Raw genomic sequence first — 19455 nt, 5'->3', positions numbered from 1 at the left:
ATGGCCTCCTCCTGTTCCTAATTCACATGAATCCCAATTACTGTTTCTGGGATCTCCCTGTTAGCAAAGTGTGTGCTATGTTTCCTTACATTGCTGTAGCGCCTATACTCCAAATGCACTCCCTTTGTTGTGCAGGCCTTTATGATATTTGGGGGAAATGCAGGGAGAGTGGAGATTTGATTGTTTACAACACGCTGTGGGTTTAGAAATCAAGAAGTAGGTGAGAACCTAAAAGGCTTGACTCACATCGATTCCTGGAAGGCCAGCAAGGCCAGGAGGTCCAGGACTCCCGGGGTCTCCTGGTTCCCCTGGTACACCCTGAGGAGAAAGAAGAGGAACATCAGAGCAGACAGGGCCATGGAATGACAAGCTGCCACGAGTATGCACAGCTCGGTGGCTCTGCTCTCTGAATTATTCAAACCAATGGACCAAAACTTACCGGAGGGCCTGGCAAACCCGCTGGTCCCGGCTCACCCTGTTCACCAGAAAAGAAACAAGCGTCAGTTCCAGGTGGAAACATTGAACTTTATTACAAACCGGCGAGAATCAGGAACAGGAGGAGGCCATTCAGCCCCACACACGTGCTTCAGGAAGACTGTAACCTCCAATCCACCTTCCTGCTTAACATGCCACTCCCTTTGCCTAGCGGGAATCTCCCCTTCCTCAGCCTTCGAAATATCCATGGTGTGGAGACGCCAGTGTTGGACTGAGGAGGACTAAGTCTCAGAAGTTACACAACACCAGGTTATAGTCCGACAGGTTTATTTGAAATCACAAGCTTGTATTTTCAAACAAACTTGTTGGACTGCAACCTGGCTTCCTGTGTAAAAACACCCAGGGACCCGCTTCCACCACCTTTTCAGTAACACGCACTCTAGACGGTCTGCCAGAACTTTTCTTTTGGTTAATTTCAGTTCAGATGGTGACCCCCTCATTATTAAACTAGAAACCTGTAGTTCCTGATTCTTCCATAGAGGAGACATCAGTTCCACACTGACTTTGTCAAGGTCCCCTCAGGATTTTACACATTTCAATCCGTTACCTCTTATGCTTCCAAACTACAGCATTTACATGCCGAGTCTCTCCAATGTTTCCTCATAAAACTATCTGCTCATTCCAGCTATTTGTCCAGTAAAGGTTTACTGATCTGCCTCCACTAATTATATATATATTCTTCCTTAAATGAGGAGACTAATACTGTACACTGTGCTCCAGATGTGGTCTCACCATTTCCTGTATAACTGATGCATGATACTATTGTATTGAACCACCCCCACGATAGACTGTAATATTAACTTTCCCAATTACTTGCTGTACCTATGGACTGACCTTTTGTGATTCATGCACAAGGACCCAGATCGCTCTGATCTCAGAACTCTGTAACCTCTCATTATTTAGATAACATGCTTCTTTTTATTCTTCCTGCTGAAATGGACAATTTGACATTTTCCCCACATTATATTCCATTTACCCCATCTTTGTCCACTCTCTCAGCCAAACAATATCTTCTTTGTAGCCTCCTTGCGTCCTTCTCACAACCTCCTTTCCTATCTATCTTTGTCAGCAGCGAATTTAGCAACCGTACCTCTGTCACTTCACCAATATCATTTTCATAAACTGTAAAGAGTTGAGGACATGGCACTGATCCCTGTGGTATACCACTCGTGACATCTTACCAATCTGAAAAAGACTCACTCTCTGCTTAGTGTTAACCAGCCAATCTTCTATTTCCTGATGAAGGACTTTTGCCCAAAACGTCGATTTTCCTGCTCCTCAGATGCTGGCTGACCTGCTGTGCTTTTCCAGCACCACTCTAATCTTGAATCTTCTATTCATGTCAATATATTACCACTTGTGCAAGCTTCCACAGTAATTTTTTTATGTGGAACCTTATCAAACACCTTCTGGAAATCTTAGGACATCCACTGGTTCCCCATGTGCTATTTTCTCAAAGAACTTCAATCTATTGGTCAAATGTGATTTCCTGTTCTTAAAACCATGTTGACTCTTCCAGATTATCTTGAACATATCCCCATGTGGATATAGTGCCCTGTTTTAATTTATTTGGTAATAGCTTCTAACATTTTCCCTTTGACAAAAGCTAACTGGTCTACAGTTTCCTGTTTCCTTTCTCCCTGGCTTTTTGACTAAATGAGTTACCTTTCACTTTCGTTTAGGGACCATCCCCGAATCAAGTGAGATGTGGAAAGTGAAAGCCATTGTATCAACTACCTCACTAGTCACTTCTTTTATGGCCCTAGGAACATCAGGACCCAGCCTGCAGCTCTGACAATTTACACTTCTTCCTCCCTTCTTTCCATTTTCTAATTTATAATCGATTCTAGGATGTTAATTTAATCCGACATAGTGCCAGTCAGAAGTCAGACAACATCAGGTTATAGTCCAACAGGTTTATTTGAAATCACTCCACCTGATGAAGGAGCAGTGCTCCAAAAATTGGTGATGATAAATGAACCTGTTGGACTATAACCTGGTATCATCTGACTTTTGACTTTGTCCATCCTAGTCCAACACCAGCACCTCCACAGTATCTTTATAGTGAAGACTGATAAAAAATACCTGTACGATTCATTCACTATTTCCTTATTTTCCATCATGAGTTCCCCAGTCTCAGTTTCCAAAGGACCAATGGTTACTTTGTTAACTCTTCTTCTTTAAATAATTATAGAAACTTTTACAATCATTCTTTTATTTCTGGTTAGCTTTCTCTCATATTTGATTTTTCTCTCTTTTTTGTGGTTATCTTTGCTTTATCCATATTCTGTCCAACCTTCTGAACTGCCACATGTCTTTTCACAATTAGATGCTTCTTTTTTCTTTTACGAAAAACAAAGAACAAAGAACATTACAGCACAGGAACAGGCCCTTCGGCCCTCTAAGCCTGTGCTGACACATTTTGCCCCTCCATACTAAAACTGTCTTCCCTTACAGGATGCCTATCCCTCTATTCCCTTCCTATTCATGTATTTGTCCCGGTGCTTCTTGAATACTGCTATTGTGTCTGCTTCCACCCCTTCCTCTGGCAGCATGTTCCAGGCACTCACCACCCTTTGTGGGAAAAACTTGCCTTGCACATCTCTTATAAACACCCCTCGGCACCTTGAACCTGTGTCCCCTAGTAATTGACCCCTCCACCCTGGGAAAAAACCTCATCCTTTCCACTCCATCCATGCCGTTCACAGTCTTATAAACTCCCATCAGGTCGTCCCTCAGTCTCCTGCATTCCAGTGAAAACACACCCAGTCTATCCAACTTTCTTCATTGCTAAAATCCCCCATACCAGGGAACATCCTAATAAACCTTTTCTATGTTGTGGTTCTGTTCGCTGAGCTGGGAATTTGTGTTGCAGACGTTTCGTCCCCTGTCTAGGTGACATCCTCAGTGCTTGGGAGCCTCCTGTGAAGCGCTTCTGTGATGTTTCCTCCGGCATTTGTAGTGGTTTGTCCCTGCCGCTTCCGGTTGTCAGTTCCAGCTGTCCGCTGCAGTGGTCGGTATATTGGGTCCAGGTCAATGTGCTTATTAATTGAACCTGTGGATGAATGCCATGCCTCTAGGAATTCCCTGGCTGTTCTCTGTTTGGCTTGTCCTGTAATAGTAGTGTTGTCCCAGTCGAATTCATGTTGCTTGTCATCTGCATATGTGGCTACGAAGGATAGCTGGCCGTGTCGTTCCGTGGCTAGTTGGTGTTCATGGATGCGGATCGTTAGCTGTCTTCCTGTTTGTCCTATGTAGTGTTTTGTGCAGTCCTTGCATGGGATTTTGTACACTACATTGGTTTTGCTCATGCTGGGTAATGGGTCCTTCGTTCTGGTGAGTTGTTGTCTGAGAGTGGCTGTTGGTTTGTGTGCTGTTAGGAGTCCTAGTGGTCGCAGTAGTCTGGCTGTCAGTTCGAAAATGCTCTTGATGTATGGTAATGTGGCTAGTCCTTTGGGTTGTGGCATGTCCTCATTCCGTTGTCTTTCCCTTAGGCATCTGTTGATGAAATTGCGGGGGTATCTGTTTTTGGCGAATACGTTGTATAGGTGTTCTTCTTCCTCTTTTTGCAGTTCTGGTGTACTGCAGTGTGTTGTGGCCCTTTTGAACAGTGTTTTGATGCAACCTCTTTTGTGTGTATTGGGGTGGTTGCTTTCGTAGTTCAGGACTTGATCTGTGTGTGGGGCTTTCCTGTATACCTTTGTGGTGAATTCTCCGTTCGGTGTTCTCTGTACCATCACGTCTAGGAATGGGAGTTGGTTGTCATTTTCTTCCTCTCTAGTGAATCTGATTCCTGAGAGTGTGGCGTTGATGATCCGGTGTGTGTTTTCTATTTCTGTGTTTTTAATGTTTACAAAGGCGTCATCCACATATCTGATCCCAGAGTTTGGGTTGAATTTGCGGTAAGACTGTTCTAATCTTTGCATTATCCTTCTGCTATGAGACCAGAGATGGGTGAGCCCATGGGTATGCCGTTGATTTGTTCATATATTTGGTTGTCACCCATCTCTGGGTGACAACCAAATATATGAACAGCCAGGGAATTCCTAGAGGCCAAACAGAGAACAGCCAGGGAATTCCTAGAGGCATGGCACTCATCCACAGGTTCAATCAATAAGTACATCGACCTGGACCCAATATACCGACCACTGCAATGGACAGCTGGAACTGACAACCGGAAGCGGCAGATTCAAACCACTACAAATGCCGGAGGAAAGATCACAGAAGCGCTTCACAGGAGGCTCCCAAGCACTGAGGATGTCACCTAGACAGGGGACGAAACGTCTGCAACACAAATTCCCAGCTCGGCGAACAGAACCACAACAATGAGCACCCGAGCTACAAATCTTCTCACAGACTTTGAAAACCTTTTCTCTAGTTGTGAATGTGGTGCAGGAAAAGCACAGCAGGTCAGGCAGCATCCGAGGAGCAGGAGAATCAATGTTTCGGGCATAAGCCTTTCATCAGGAATCAAGCCCAAAACATTAATTCCCCTGCTCCTCAGATGCTGCCTGACCTGCTGTGCTTTTCCAGCACCACACTCTCGACTCTGATCTCCAGCATCTGCAGTCCTCACTTTCTCCTAAACCTTTTCTGTACCCTCTCCAAAGCATCCACACCTTCTGGTAGTGTGATGACCAGAACTGTACGCAATATTCCAAGTGTGGCCTAATTAAAGTTCTATAAAGCTGCAGCATAACTTGCCTATCGTTATACACAATGCCCCTTCCAAAGAAGGCAAGCCTGCCATATGCCTTTTTTTGCTACCTTATCTACATGCACTGCCACCTCCAGTGATCTGTGGACCTGCACACCCAGCTCCCTCTGCATATCAATACCCCTAAGGGTTCTGCTATTCATTGTATAATTTCCACCTGCACTTGACCTTTGCAAAATGCATCACCTCATATTTGTCCGGATTCTGATTTTAAACTCCATTTAGTTCAATATAATCTTTAACGTTTCTTGTTTAACCAAGGTGATGGGTCCCTATTTGAAAATTTTCTTTCTCTTTGGAATGTGTATCTGTTCTGTGTGTTCTGAAATAACCCCTTTAATGTCTGTCATTGCACCTGTATTGAGCCGACCTTTAACCTAATTTGCCAACCCACTTTAGCCAGCTCTGCTTTCAAGCTTTCGTAATTGCCCTTATTTAAATTTAATACTTTTTAATTAAATTTTTAAAATTCTGCAATGAGAACGTACAGATAGTGAATACCAAAGGAAGTCTTCATTAGCTGGAATGTACAGCATTAAACCTGGCCATTCAGCCCAACTACCCTGTACCACTGTTTATCCTCCACTTGGGCCTCCTCCTATTCCATTGACCACCTCCCAACATTTCAGTTTCCCTTTTTAATTCCTCTTCTCTCATGGACTTATCCAGTTTCCTTCTGAAAGCATCTACACTATCTACCCCAAAGTGAGTTCCAAATTCTAACCATTCACTAGATAAAGAAAGAACTTTTTTCTTTGGTGAACACTCTGGATTTGTTTGTAACTCTGTATAATATATTGGAGAATTTTAAACAGGGATTTTGTTTATGCTTTGGATTTTTGGGGATTGTCAGTGAAACTCCCTGCAGGTATGTGTCTCTTTTTATAATGATCCCACTCTTGATCCTGATGCAACAGATGAGCATATCTTTACTCAAAGGCTTTCTGGCACCCTGTCCCTCATAAGATCATGGAGACTGGATCTTGACTTGATTGAGATTGATAGAGTTAGGTACAGAGGTGGTGAAGTTTACGAAAACAAACATAGAAACATAGAAAAATAGAAAAAAGGAGCAGGAGGAGGCCATTCGGCCCTTCGAGCCTGCTCCACCATTCATCACGATCATGGCTGATTGAAGCTCCTTGGATGCTGCCTGAACTGCTGTGCTCTTCCAGCACCACTGATCCAGAAATCTGGTTTCCAGCATCTGCAGTCATTGTTTTTACCTGTCCAACTCAATAACCTAATCCTGCTTTCTCCCCATAACCTTTGGTCCCATTTGCCCCAAGTGCTATATCTAGCTACCTCTTGAAGACATTCAATGTTTTGGCATCAACTACTTCCTGTGGTAATGAATTCCACAGGCTCTCCACACTTTAGGTGAATAAATGTCTCCTTATCTCCGTCCTAAATGGTCTCCCCTGAATCCTCAGACTGTGACCCCTGGTTCTGGAACCCACCACCGGGAACATCCTTCCTGCATCTACCCTGTCTAGTCCTGTTAGAATGTTATAAGTCTCCATGAGATCCCTCCTCATTCATCTGAATTCCAGTGAAAAGAAGCCTAATGAGTCAATCTCTTCTCATCCATCAGTTCCACCATCCCTGGAATCAGCCTGGGAAATCCTCGCTGTACTTCCTTGAGAGCGAGAGCATCCTTCCTCAGAAAAGGAGACCAAAACTGCACGTGATATTCTAGTTGTGGCCTCACCAAGGCCCTGTATAATTGCAACAACACATCCCTGCTCCTGGACTCGAAACCTCTCGCAATGAAGGCCAACATCCCATTTGCCTTCTTTACTGCCTGCTGTATCTACTTGCCTACCTTCAGCAACTAGTGTACAAGGACACCTAGGTCCCTCAGAGCTTTGGGTGAAGACAGCTGGAAATACAGCCACCAACAATGGGACAATTCAAATCAGGAGTGTGCAGGAGGCCTGATTCAGAGGAATGCAGAGATTGTGGTGGGTTTCAGAGCTCAGCGAAGCACAGAGACAGATAGGAGACAGGCCTCAGAGGGATTTGGAAAACAAGGACCAGTTTTAAAATCCAGCCATTACTGGGCTGGGGGCCAATGTAGGTCAGCAAGCAGAAGGGAGATAGGTGAACAGGACTTGAGGTTCCACCCAGTTATACTCTCTTCCACCCTCTTCCAGCAGCAGATGATATAAATGTTTGTATGCACGTACAACAGATTCAGTAACAGCTTCTTCCCCACTGTTATTAGACTTCTGAATGGGCCTCTCAAACATTAAATCTAATGTTGATCTCGTTCTTTGTGCGCCTTCTCTGTAGCTGTAACATTGCATTCATTGCTCTGTTTTCTTACCCTGATGTACTCTGTATGATCTGTCTGTACTGCACACAAAACAAAACTTTCCACTGTACCTAGGTACATGTGACAATAATAAATCAAATCAAATCAGATCAAATTGGGATTTTGGCACAAAAAATGGAAATGACGAATAACCTTAATAATGAATTATTAGGCTCCCTCCATATTACAATATGCCATCGAAGGGAAATCATTTATGATATTACTCCAGGTTGCATGAGTTTCCAAGTGACTGGTGGGCAAGGTAGTCTCTTTAAGTGACAACGCATGCCCATCTATTTAACCAAACCATCCACACACTCCAAAACAGAAGGGGAGATGTTCCACAGCGACTTGCACATCGTTTCTGTGCTCCATTTTCTTAATTTCATGACCCTGGACTTTCTCCAGAACATTCCTCCTCAGTGATTCTCCCAGACCAAGGAATAGTCTTTCTGGGTGAAATAATCATTCACAATGCTGGAAAACTCCTCCATTTCCTGAAAGCCAGAATGATTAGGAAAATGGATCAGGAGAGGGTGTCAGGATGGCTTATTGATGCACACTGGGCTTGATTGGTTAATCCTGGGTGTGGACTCCAGGGATGGTAAACGAATTGCAGAAGGAGCTGGGAGACAGCAGAAGGAAGGACTTGACTTTTTAAAGCACTATAAATAAAGCTTTACAAATATAGAAACTAGTGTCTTCTCTGTATAATTTTGAGGCATATAAAATACACCTTGTTAGACTAGAAGCAGGCAATTGGCTAAAGAGAATTTTATGCAAAAGAAAAGGAGGAATAAAGTACAGAGTCACTCCAACCAGTATTAATACCTGCTCTGAATAGCAAACATTACCACTCCAGCCTCCTGATGGATGTTGGACAAGGAATTAATGAATACTAACGCGGGGAAAGAAACTCAGTGGCCTATTCAGCACAACAAGATCCCAAAAAGAAATAATTAGTTCATCTGTTTTAGTGATAGCTGGAAAAAGACACATTTTACTGAAGCATTCACATTTACTTTGGTCATTCTTTCAAACATCCTGAAGATGACAAGATGAAAAACTTCAACAAAGTGTGTCTTTTTTCAGCAACACTCAAGCGCGGTGCTCCTGAATGATTGTTTGCCTTAGTGTTGTTGGTTCAGAGATAAATATTGGCTCTCTAAGTGTTAGGATTTGGATATCGTGATGTGACGATGGATAGAAAGTTTATAGATTGCAGTGAGGAGATGGCAGCATAGTGATAATGTCACTTAATGGGGATTTTGGAGGCTAATAATCTGGGAGGGTGGGTTGAAATCCCTCCATCACAGCTGGTGGAATTTAAATTCAATGAATAAAATTTGCTATTGAAACAGGGGAAATGACATGATGGTGTAAATTTCTGCTGATTGTCATCGAAAACCGATCCAGTTCAATAATCTCCCTTCATGAAGGAAAATCCTCTCTTTTATCTGGTTTGGCCTACACATGACTCTAGACCCACAGCAATGCAGTTTACTCTTAACTGGCATCTGACCAGCTCTGGCAAGGCACTCAATCGAAAGGCAATGAGCAATGGGCGGCACGGTGGCACAGTGGTTAGCACTGCTGCCTCACAGCGCCAGAGACCCGGGTTCAATTCCCGCCTCAGGCGACTGACTGTGTGGAGTTTGCACATTCTCCCCGTGTCTGCGTGGGTTTCCTCCGGGTGCTCCGGTTTCCTCCCACAGTCCAAAGATGTGCAGGGTCAGGTGAATTGGCCATACTAAATTTCCCATAGTGTTAGGTAAGGGGTAAATGTAGGGGTATGGGTGGGTTTCGCTTCGGCGTGTCGGTGTGGACCTATTGGGCCGAAGGGCCTGTTTCCACACTGTAACCTAATCTAATCTAATCTAATCTAATGGACAACAAGTGCTGGCCTCACCTGCAAAGAGCTTCTCCTCTGAACAACTGTGGGGCCAGATCATCTGCCTTTCACAAACTTGAATCCAGTTTTTTCAAGTAGCACAGGAAGATGTGTCCCTTGGTGTGTACTGATATATAGATGAGAGAATGAGGTGCACCAATTACTTTATATCAAAGGCCTCGTCATACAGCACAGAAACAGATCCTTCCAACTCAACTATACCAAGACATCCCAATCTGACTTAATCCCATTTGCCAGCATTGGCCCATATCCCTCCAAACCCTTCCTGTTCATACACCCATCCAGATGCCTTTTAAATGTTGTAATTGAACCAGCCTCCACCACTTCCTCTGGCAGCTCATTCCATACATGCACCACCCTCTGTGTGAAAATATTACCCCTCAGGTCCTTTCTCCTCTCATCTTAAACCTATGCCCTCTAGTTCTGGACTCCCTCACCCTGGGAAAAAAGACCCTGTCTATTTATCCTATCCCTCATGATTTTATAAACCTCTCTGAGGTCACCCCTCAGCCTCCAACGCTCCAGGGAAAACAGCCCCAGCCTATTCAGCCTCTCCCTATAGCTGAAACCCTCCAACCCTGGCAACATCCTTATAAATCTTTTCCCTGGGATGAGGGAGTCCAGAACTAGAGGGCATAGGTTAGGATGAGAGAGGAAAGATATAAAAGGGACCTAAGGGGCAACATTTTCACACAGAGGGTGATGCGTGTATGAAATGAGCTGCCAGAGGAAGTGGTGGAGGCTGGTACAATTACAGCATTTAAAAGGCATCTGGATAGGTATATGAATAGGAAGGGTTCAGAGGGATATGGGCCAAATGCTGGCAAATGGGACTAAATTTATCTAGGAAATCTGGCTGGCATGGATGAGTTGGACTGAAGGGTCTGGTTCTGTCCTGTATATCTCTCTGACTCAATATGCAAGTTAGATGGATTGGCCATGCTAAATTGCCCGTAGTATCCAGGGTTGTACAGGCTAGTGAGTTAGCCCTGGGAAGTGCAGGGTTACAGGAACAGGATAGGGGGTCTGGGTGGGATGCTCTTTGGAGGGTTGGTGTGGACTTGATGGACCAAAACACCTGCTTCCACACTGTAGGGCTTCTACCTGTAGGATGTGTCACCAGGCTGTGGGAGTTCACAGCTCAGAACTCAAGTGTTTCCTTTATTTTGTATTGGGATGTGGGACATCAGTGTCGCTGGCTGGGCCAGTATTTATTGCCTGTCCCTAGTTGCCCCTTGAGAAGGTGGGCGGGAGCTGCCTTCTTGACCCGCTGCAGTCCCTGTGCTGTAGGTAGAACCACAATGCCCCTTACGGAGGGAATTCCAGGATTTTGACCCAGTGATGCTGAAAGATATATTTCCAAGTCAGAATGGTGAGTGGCTTGGAGGGGAACTGGCATGTGGTGTTCCTCCATGTACCTTGCCCTTCCAAATGGATGGGGTCATGTGTTTGGAAGGTGCTGTCTCTGGAGCCTTGATGTGTTGCTGCAGTGTAATTGTTGAAAGGTTGGGGATGGGGTGTCAGGTGAATGATTTGAGTCCTGTTGCAGTTTCCCCCTTCCAGATATATGGAGTCTATTTCTTCATACCTTGGACAGGTGCCTTGTCGATGATGGAACTGCTTTGGAGAGTCGGTCTGTGAATCACTAACTGCAGAGTAGTCCAGGTAGTTATGTAGCTGGTTCAGTTGGATTTCTGCTCAATTCTGGCAAATCCAGGATGTTGAGGATGGGGAGTCTGTGGATGAGTAGTAAGGGGCGGATCAAAGATTATAGGGAGAAGGCAGGAGGATGGAGTTGAGAAACATGTCAGCCATGGGTAGATCCTTCAGCTCACTGGGTAGATCCTTCAGCTCAGTGGGTAGATCCTTCAGCTCAGTGGGTAGATCCTTCAGCTCAGTGGGTAGATCCCTCAACTCAGTAGATAAATTCCATAGCTCAATATGTAGATCCCTCAGTTCGGTGGGTAAATCCCTCAGCTCGGTGGGTGGATCCCTCAGCTCAGCAGGTAAATCTCTCAGCTCAGTGGGTAGATCCCTCAGCTCAATTGGTAGATCCCGTGACTCAGTGGGTAAATTCCTCAGCTCAATATGTAGATCCTTCAGTTTGGTGAATAGATTCCTCAGCTCAATGTGTAAGTCCCCAGCCGGTGGGTAGACCCCTCAGCTCTGTGGGTAGGTCCCTTGGCTCTGTGGGTAGATTCCTCAAGTCTGTGGGTTGATCCTTACAGCTCACTGGGTGGATCCCTCATCTCAGTTGGTAACCCCCAGTTCAGTGGGTAAATCCCTCAGCTCAGTGAGTAGATCCCTCATGTCAGTGGATAGATCACTCAACTCAGTGGGTGGATCCCTCAGCTCAGTGGGTGGATCCCTCAGCTCAATTGGCGGATCCCTCGGCTCAGTGGGTAGATTCCTCAGCTCAGTGGGTCGATCCCTCAGCTGTTTGTGTAGATCCCTCAGCTCTGTGGCAGAAGGTGCAGGCTCCAATCCCACTCCAGAGATTTGTGCACAAAGTCTCGACCAAAGTTCCGAGTGCAGTGTTGAGGCAATGCTGCACTACTGGAGGTGCCATTTGTAAGTCTGCTTCATTCAGTTTGTTTTCGAACACTTGTCTAACATCCTTCAACATTCTTAACAGACCTTATATTACCAGCAGGTGATCAGTGTTGTTGCATTATTTTAGATTTCCCCTCTGAAATCTGTAACTGGTCAAACAGCTGAAACCCTCCTGTGGAGTACAATTCGAGATCAAGCGATCAGGTCCCTTTGTTGCCATCATCTGTTAGAATTTCAAGGAACTCAGGCTGACAACAGTTAGAATCAATCTTTTTTATCATCACTTCGCAGAGGCCAATCTGTAATTTATCATTCTAATGTTAAAGCAAGATCCTGCCCACTCTGCTTCTCTCCCATCGAAGGAAACATTCCCATCTCAGTGCCTTGACTCCTGCAACCGAAACTCTGAAAGCAGACTATCCAGTTGGTTAGTTCCTTGCTGTGTGTAGGACCATGCGGTGGATAAAAGTGGCTGCTCCAATGACGATATCTCAAAAGGAGCTTGGTTGACTGTAAAAAGTTGTGGCTGCATGGAATGTGTTGCCAGCAGTGGTGATGGGAGTAGAGTCATTAGGGACATTTAAGCGCCTGTTGGACATGCACATGGATAGCAGTGAATTGAGAGGTGCATAGGTAAGGTTATTTTATTTTAATTAGGATTAATCCTCGGCATAACAGTGTAGGCCGAAGGGCCTGTTCTGTGCTGTACTTTTCTATGTTCTATGTTCTGTGTTCTCTATAAATGTAGGTCATTTCCTCACCATGGAACAGGGAGCCACTACTACAGTCAGACTGCATGATAGTGCAGCAAAATAAAACACAGTGCACTCTATCCGAAAACTCCAGTGCACAAAGTTTGAAAACTCCTGGACAGTATCAGCTGTCTGCCTGTTACCCCCACCCTGGCCTGGCCCTAGATATCGTCATCCCTTTCTCATGTCCAATCTGTCACAGCCTGGTTACTTCAGACAGTGTGGGAAATGAACCCATGACATTAGCATTGCAGACCAACTGTACAGCCAACTGAGCTAATCAAGCCCCACAAAGACATCATATTACACACGATTAACTAACTGTTACGGAAAATATGGAAACCTTCTGGTGAGAACTATGTTGGACAACGAAACCTTGGTGACATATTTGAACCCGAGGAGAGGGAGTCTGGCTACATACTCCAGCCACACAAATTCTGGTTATTTCCATCCCTGTCAGATTGTCTAGCTCTGCCTCTAACCTTAGCTCATCTACAGCTGGAACCCTGACCCAAGTCGATGTTAGATCTAAACATTCCTGATGAAGGGCTTCTGCCCAAAATGTCAACTTTTCTACTCCTCAGATGCTGTCTGACGTGCTGTGCTTTTCCAGCATCACTCCAATCTTGATTCTGATCTCCAGCATCTGCAGTCCTCACTTTCGCCTATTCTCATGGACAGCCTACCACATTAAACTGGTCATAAATTTGATGTAATCCAAAGCTTGGTGCCTGCATTCTTACTCACTCCATATTTCTCTCTCCCTTCAGCCCTCCCTTCGCTGACCCACATTGGCTTCTGGTCAAACAAGGTCTTCATTTGAAAATTCTCACCCTGTTTCTGAATATCCCTGTGCCGCCCCACCCCCAGCCCCGCCCCCCCCCAATCTCTGGACCTTCTTGAGTTCTACAAGCCTCTGACTTATCTGCTGTCTAACAGTTTGTCAAAAAGGGTGGTGCTGGAAAAGCACAGCAGGTCAGGCAGCATTTGGGGAGCAGGAGAGTCAACATTTCAGGCATAAGCCCTCTAGCAGGCTTCTGCCCAAAATGTCAACTCTCCTGCTTCTTGGCCGCTGCCTGACCTTCTGTGCTTTTCCAGCTTTACACTTTTTGACTCTGATTTCCAACATCTGCAGTCCTCACTTTCTCCGACTCTAACAGTCTAACATCGTGGTTGCTTTAGGAGGCAGCTATTTGGAGGTTCCCATCTCATTGCTTTAGACCTGCCACACACCCCAATTACACCAGCAGATTCCAGGCAGAGCTCTGCATCAGATGATCTCTTTGACTTCCTCTGTGAGCATTGCTCAGAATACAGTCTTCCATAACATGCACAGGAACACAGATGTGTTTCTTATTTGTGTTTCTTTGAGTCAAAGCATTCCTCATTGAGATCCATTTCCCCAAAGGGCGACAGGACTCAAAATGTGAACTCTGCTCCTCTCTCCACAGATGCTGCCAAATTTGCTGAGTTTTTGTAGAAATTTCTGATTTTGTGTGTTTCTTTACTAATTGTGGAGGTGGTCACCAGTTCTAATGTCTCCCTACCAGGACTGGGGTTGTGTTTTGCTTCCGAAGGTGCCTTAGCTGGTTTTACTGTCTTAAATGTGTTATATAAATGCAAGTCATTACTGCTTATCAGTTTCTTAGCTTCTCCAAAGTCTGTTTGGTTTGTAATCGCTCCATCACATCACATCTTCTCAATTATATCAGTATCACAAATACTCAATCTGCAAACCATAGGGATCATAAACTGGTTCATCACTGGGCTAACAAACACTTTTCTGTTCAAGTGGGAATCTCTCTCACAATGAGTAACCAAGCAATGGTCTTTCACAGCTCCATAGTGTTTTTAAAAGCTGGCTACTAACTACCCAACAAAACAAGCTTAACTGGATTATGTTAAAAACATGTAGATATGTACAAAATACGGACCATCCATATTTGTGTCTATTCTCACACAAGCCTCATCCTGTTTCCCCTCATCTCGCACTATCACTATATCCTTCCAGACCTTTCTCCTTCATGTGTTTATCAAACTTTCACTTAAATATGTCTCTACATTCCCCTTAGCCACATCTATGTGGGAATTAGTGGTGTGTTTTTGTGCATATGTGTTTGTGAGTGTCTGTGCATGTGAGTGTGTGTATGTGTGCACGTGTGAGTTTGTGTGTGTGCGTGTGCATGAGGGTGTATGTGTGCACATGTGAGCGTGTTTGTGCATGCATGCGCGGGTGTGTGTGTATTCAAATCCCGTCGTGGGAGCTGGTGGAATTTAAATTAAATCAATTAACAAAAAACCTGAATTAGTAACTATGAAATTGTCATTAAAAATAAACATTGGTTTCACTAATGTCTAACAACTACTGAATCTGCTGTCCTTGCCTGTCTTCTATATGTGACTCCAGGTCCACAGGAAGGTGGATCTCCGGCTGTTAACTGACTTCATTAGAAAGTTCAGAAATGCCGATCATAATCATTGTCCAGGACTGAATGAAAAGGTATTATTCATTTCAACCCACCCCCTGTGCTAGTTCCACATTCTCATCAGTCTCTGGATAAAAATTCTTTATTAATGATTTCAAGTATCTCCAGCTCCTTGGTTTCAGTCACTGCCACACCTTCTCCTCATCTGGCCATTTCATACCTTGGTCATTTAAAAGACATAGAACACATCGCTCCTCAGTCTCCTGTTTTCCAGAGAAAACTGCCCAGACTGTCTCAGTCTTTGCGGATAATTCTCTCTCAGTTCGTTGTTGTTCTTGTGATCAGCAGATTACTGATGATCGTCCGTGACACAGCTGTGGGATTGTGGTTAATCCCCAGCTCCCCACTGCACGGTTCTGTTCTGGTCTGCTGCAGACTGCACCGTGCCTGGAATTACCCATTAAAGTATGGCCCTTGTACTCTCAGAACAGAGAGTATTTCTTTCACACAGAGGAGGGGAAGTTGAATATGAGCTTTCCAGAATAAACAAGACTACTTCAAAAGGTCTATTTTGCAAATAGGAATTTCGCAGTGAGACTCAACTAGGAACATTATAACTTCCCTTCCATGAACTCTTCAAATAAAGCAGAATGAACTAGAAGGAAACACAGACTTGTCACATTAAAACTCAAAATCTAGGTTCTGGTTCTGTGTTGCTTGCCCATCAATAACTTACTACGAGTCACTCCATTTATTAGGTGAGCACTTACAAGGCCAACATGAAATAATCAGCTGTCAGTGGTATTCACTGTACTATTAGCGTGGCTTAGCTGTTATATTCCATCAATGATTGAAGGATGTTCTCTCCCAAGGAGCTATAATTCAAGAAAAATACCTGTAGAAATGACAGGAGGAGGCTCTTTGAACACTCTGAATAATCCCCCTTCCCAAGCCTCCTCCCTATTTCCTTGGCTCCTGTGTGAGGCTTCATACACAGTCAGGTTTTGTGTTTGTGCCTCTGATTTTGAACAGGGCTATACACTGGACTGTTGCCAGAGGTACGGAATCCTGCAGAGATGCCAGCTGGGTGGAATTCACACAATATTAACGTGTGAACTGGGAGCAATCCATTTTTATCATGAAACGCAGGGCAGCTTTAACCCTTTCAATGTTGGTGGGTTGAGGAGAGGTTCCTGACCACCTCAGTTCATCCCACATTACTTTCTTAATATCACAACAACGTACTAATTAGGAGTAGGCCATTCGGCCTCTCAAACCTGCTCCGCCATTCACTAAGCTCATGGTCAATCTAATAATGACCTTTCCCTTTAACTCGCAACTTGCTCATACATTGAAAAAACCGTCTACCACAGCTTTGGATATACTCAGTGATCCAGCTTCCACAGTTCACCGGTGATTAATCTGCCATTTAGTCTGGAGACTGGACACAGTTTGGTAATGTGCAGTTTGTCTGTGTCACTCTGCAAGTGTGTAAAGAATTTTCACTGAGACTCCAATGGTGGACAGACTGGGTTTGTACAGACCCTGTTTAACAAGGACCACTCAGGGTATGGTCATTCTAAACCTGCTATTTAGCAGGTGGGGCTTGTCACCTGGTCGTGACTTTGCCATGTTTCCAAATAGAGTTTCAAAGAGAAGCATTTCATGAGAAGAGAAATATTTCACATCATCTTTGTCTTAAAACTTATTTTTCATGGTGATCCCAGATTCTAGATTCTCCTACAAGAGGAACCAACCTTTCGACAGGCCCCTTGGTATCTGCTTCAATCAAGTTGCCTCTTCTTCCAAGCTCCAGCGAGTAGAAGACCCTCCTGCCCAACCTTTTCATTCTTGGCATTGGGGTTGACTCACTCAGTTGACCGAACAGCTGGTTTATACTGCAGGAATTCCCCCCTGCTCCAGTATGGGCTCAATTCCCATAGCAGCTGAGGTTACTATGAATGACTTCCCTCCTTAATCTGCTCTCCTCTTATCTGAGAAACTAACTGTTCCTCTCTAATAACAGACCTGTTATTGGATCAAGCACAGACAGGTGGGGCTAGTTTAGTTTGGGATTATGACCAGCATGGTTGGACCGAAGGGCCTGTTTCTGGGCTGGATGACTCCATGACTCTATGTCTTGCTGCAACTGCATAGATCCTGCTTGAGACTGCACCTGCAGTATTCAGTACAGTTTTTGTCTCTTACAAAAGGAAGGATGGTTTCACCAGGCTGATCCTAGGAGATAGTGGGACTGTCCTATAGAGGAGAGATTGAGGAGACTGGGTACTGGGTCAGATTCTCTAGAGTTGAGAAAAATGAGACATGATCTTATTGAAACATACAGCATTCTTACAGAGTTTGACAGGGAAAATGCAGAAGGATGTTTATCCTGGCTACAATGGGGAAGTGTGGGGGTGTCTATAACCAGGGCATGCAGTCTCAAAATGAGGGGCAGGCCATTTAGGAATAAGGTTGGAGTCTTTTTTCAGTCAGTGGGTAATGAATCATTGTAATTCTCTACCCTAGGAGCCTGTAAAGGCTCAGATACTGAGTATGTTCAAGACTGAGATCAACCGATTCGTACAAATTAAAGACATCAAGGGATACCAAGTGTTTGAGACAACATGCCACTGAGTTAGAAGATCTGGTGTGATCTCGGTGAATGGTGCAGCCGACTTGAGGGGCTGAATGTTCTACTGTTATCCCTGTGTTCCTGTGTACTCCATGACTCAGAGAATCCAGGATCCCAAATGTTATTTGAATCATTTCCTTGTCCTGCTCCTTCACCAATTTGTGAACATATTTACCCAGTTATCCCTGCTCCAGCATCCTTTGGATTTGTAACCAAAAGAGAAAATGCTGGAAAATCTCAGCAGGTCTGGCAGCATCTGTGAGGAGGGAAAAGAGCTGACGTTTCGAGTCTAACTGACCCTTTGACAAAGCTTTGACAAAGGGTCAGTTAGACTCGAAACGTCAGCTCTTTTCTCTCCTTACAGATGCTGCCAGACCTGCTGAGATTTTCCAGCATTTTCTCTTTTGATTTCAGATTCCAGCATCCTCAGTAATTTGCCTTTATCCTTGGATTTGTAAATTTGATTTTATATTGCCTTTCCTTATTCCTCCTGACAGAATGGATCACTTCACATTTCTCTGCATTAAGCTTCCTCAGTTCGTACCTTTGATCAAACTGTCTATATCCTTTTGAAATTTATCACTATCTCAGTTCACAACACTTTCAGATTTTGTATCAGCTACTGACTTAGCAGTTATGCACAGCACACATTGATTTAGACATGAACAAAACAGAAATTGCTGGAGAAGTTCAGAGAGTCTGGCAGCATATATGGAGAGAAACAGAGTTAACATTTTGGGTCCAGTTCTGGAGCCTTTATTAGAACATTTATGTGGATCAAGACAATGCTGACCTCCAGGGAACCCATGATATACCTTCCTTCCCTCTTATGAACAATTATTTCCTATCACTCAATCTATTTCACATCAATGTTGTTACTATATTTTTTATGACATGACTTCAGAAATTGACCGCATGATGGCTCCCCATTTCTTTTGCATTGTCCTTCACCACAGGCTCCCATCCTCCTCCACACAACCCTCACCTTAGACCATAAGACTATACGATATAGGAGCAGATTTATACCATTTGGCCCCTTGAGCGTGCTCTGTTATTCAACCACGGCTGATATCATTCTCAACTCTATTCTCCTGCTTTCTCTCTGTAACCCTTAACTCCTTTACCAATCAAGAACCTATCTACAGAGGAACCTTGATTATCCAAATGACACAGGTGGGGAGTATTTTGGTCAGTTAATCAAATTCTGGATAATTGAATGCTGGATAACAGTGTAGCCAAGCATCGGGACCTTGCAATCTTGCTGGATAATCCGAAATTCAGATAATTGAATGCCAGATAATAGAGGTACCTCTGTATCTCTGTCTTAAAGAAACTCAATGACTTGGCCTCCACAGCCCTCTGAGGCAATGAGTTTCATAGATTCACTACCTGAAGAGATTCCTCCCCACCGCTCTTCTGAAGGGTCATCATTTCACTCTGAGGCTGTGCCCTCAGATCCTAGTCTCTCCTACAAGTGGAAATATCATCTCCACATCCACTCTATCTCAGCCTCTCAGTATTCTGTAAGTTTCGATCAGATCCCACCTCACCTTTCTAAATCCCATCAAGTACAGACCCAGAGTCCTCAACCGCTCCTCATATGACAAACCCTTTATCCCAGATCATGCTTATAAACCTCCTCCGGACC

At 44.3% G+C, this 19455-nt stretch overlaps 1 protein-coding gene across 1 annotated transcript in view; it reads right to left on the bottom strand.

Annotated features, from left to right (window-relative positions):
- The window catches only part of col9a3 (collagen, type IX, alpha 3), a 287297-nt gene that overhangs the window by 255778 nt on the left and 12064 nt on the right, over positions 1–19455 (bottom strand). Inside the window, exons 3-4 of the mRNA XM_043710900.2 lie at positions 440–475; positions 247–318 (exon numbers count right to left, since the gene is read on the bottom strand). Of these exons, the coding sequence (XP_043566835.2) occupies positions 247–318; positions 440–475 (108 nt within the window). The remainder of the gene's footprint in view (positions 1–246; positions 319–439; positions 476–19455) is intronic.

This window comes from Chiloscyllium plagiosum, unplaced genomic scaffold (assembly GCF_037043375.1).
Source record: "Chiloscyllium plagiosum isolate Xiang-an unplaced genomic scaffold, Cpla_swu_hap1 HiC_scaffold_15, whole genome shotgun sequence".
NCBI lineage: Eukaryota > Metazoa > Chordata > Chondrichthyes > Orectolobiformes > Hemiscylliidae > Chiloscyllium > Chiloscyllium plagiosum.
The sequence above is the reverse complement of the archived record's forward strand: the minus strand, read 5'-3'. Positions and strand labels throughout refer to the sequence as shown.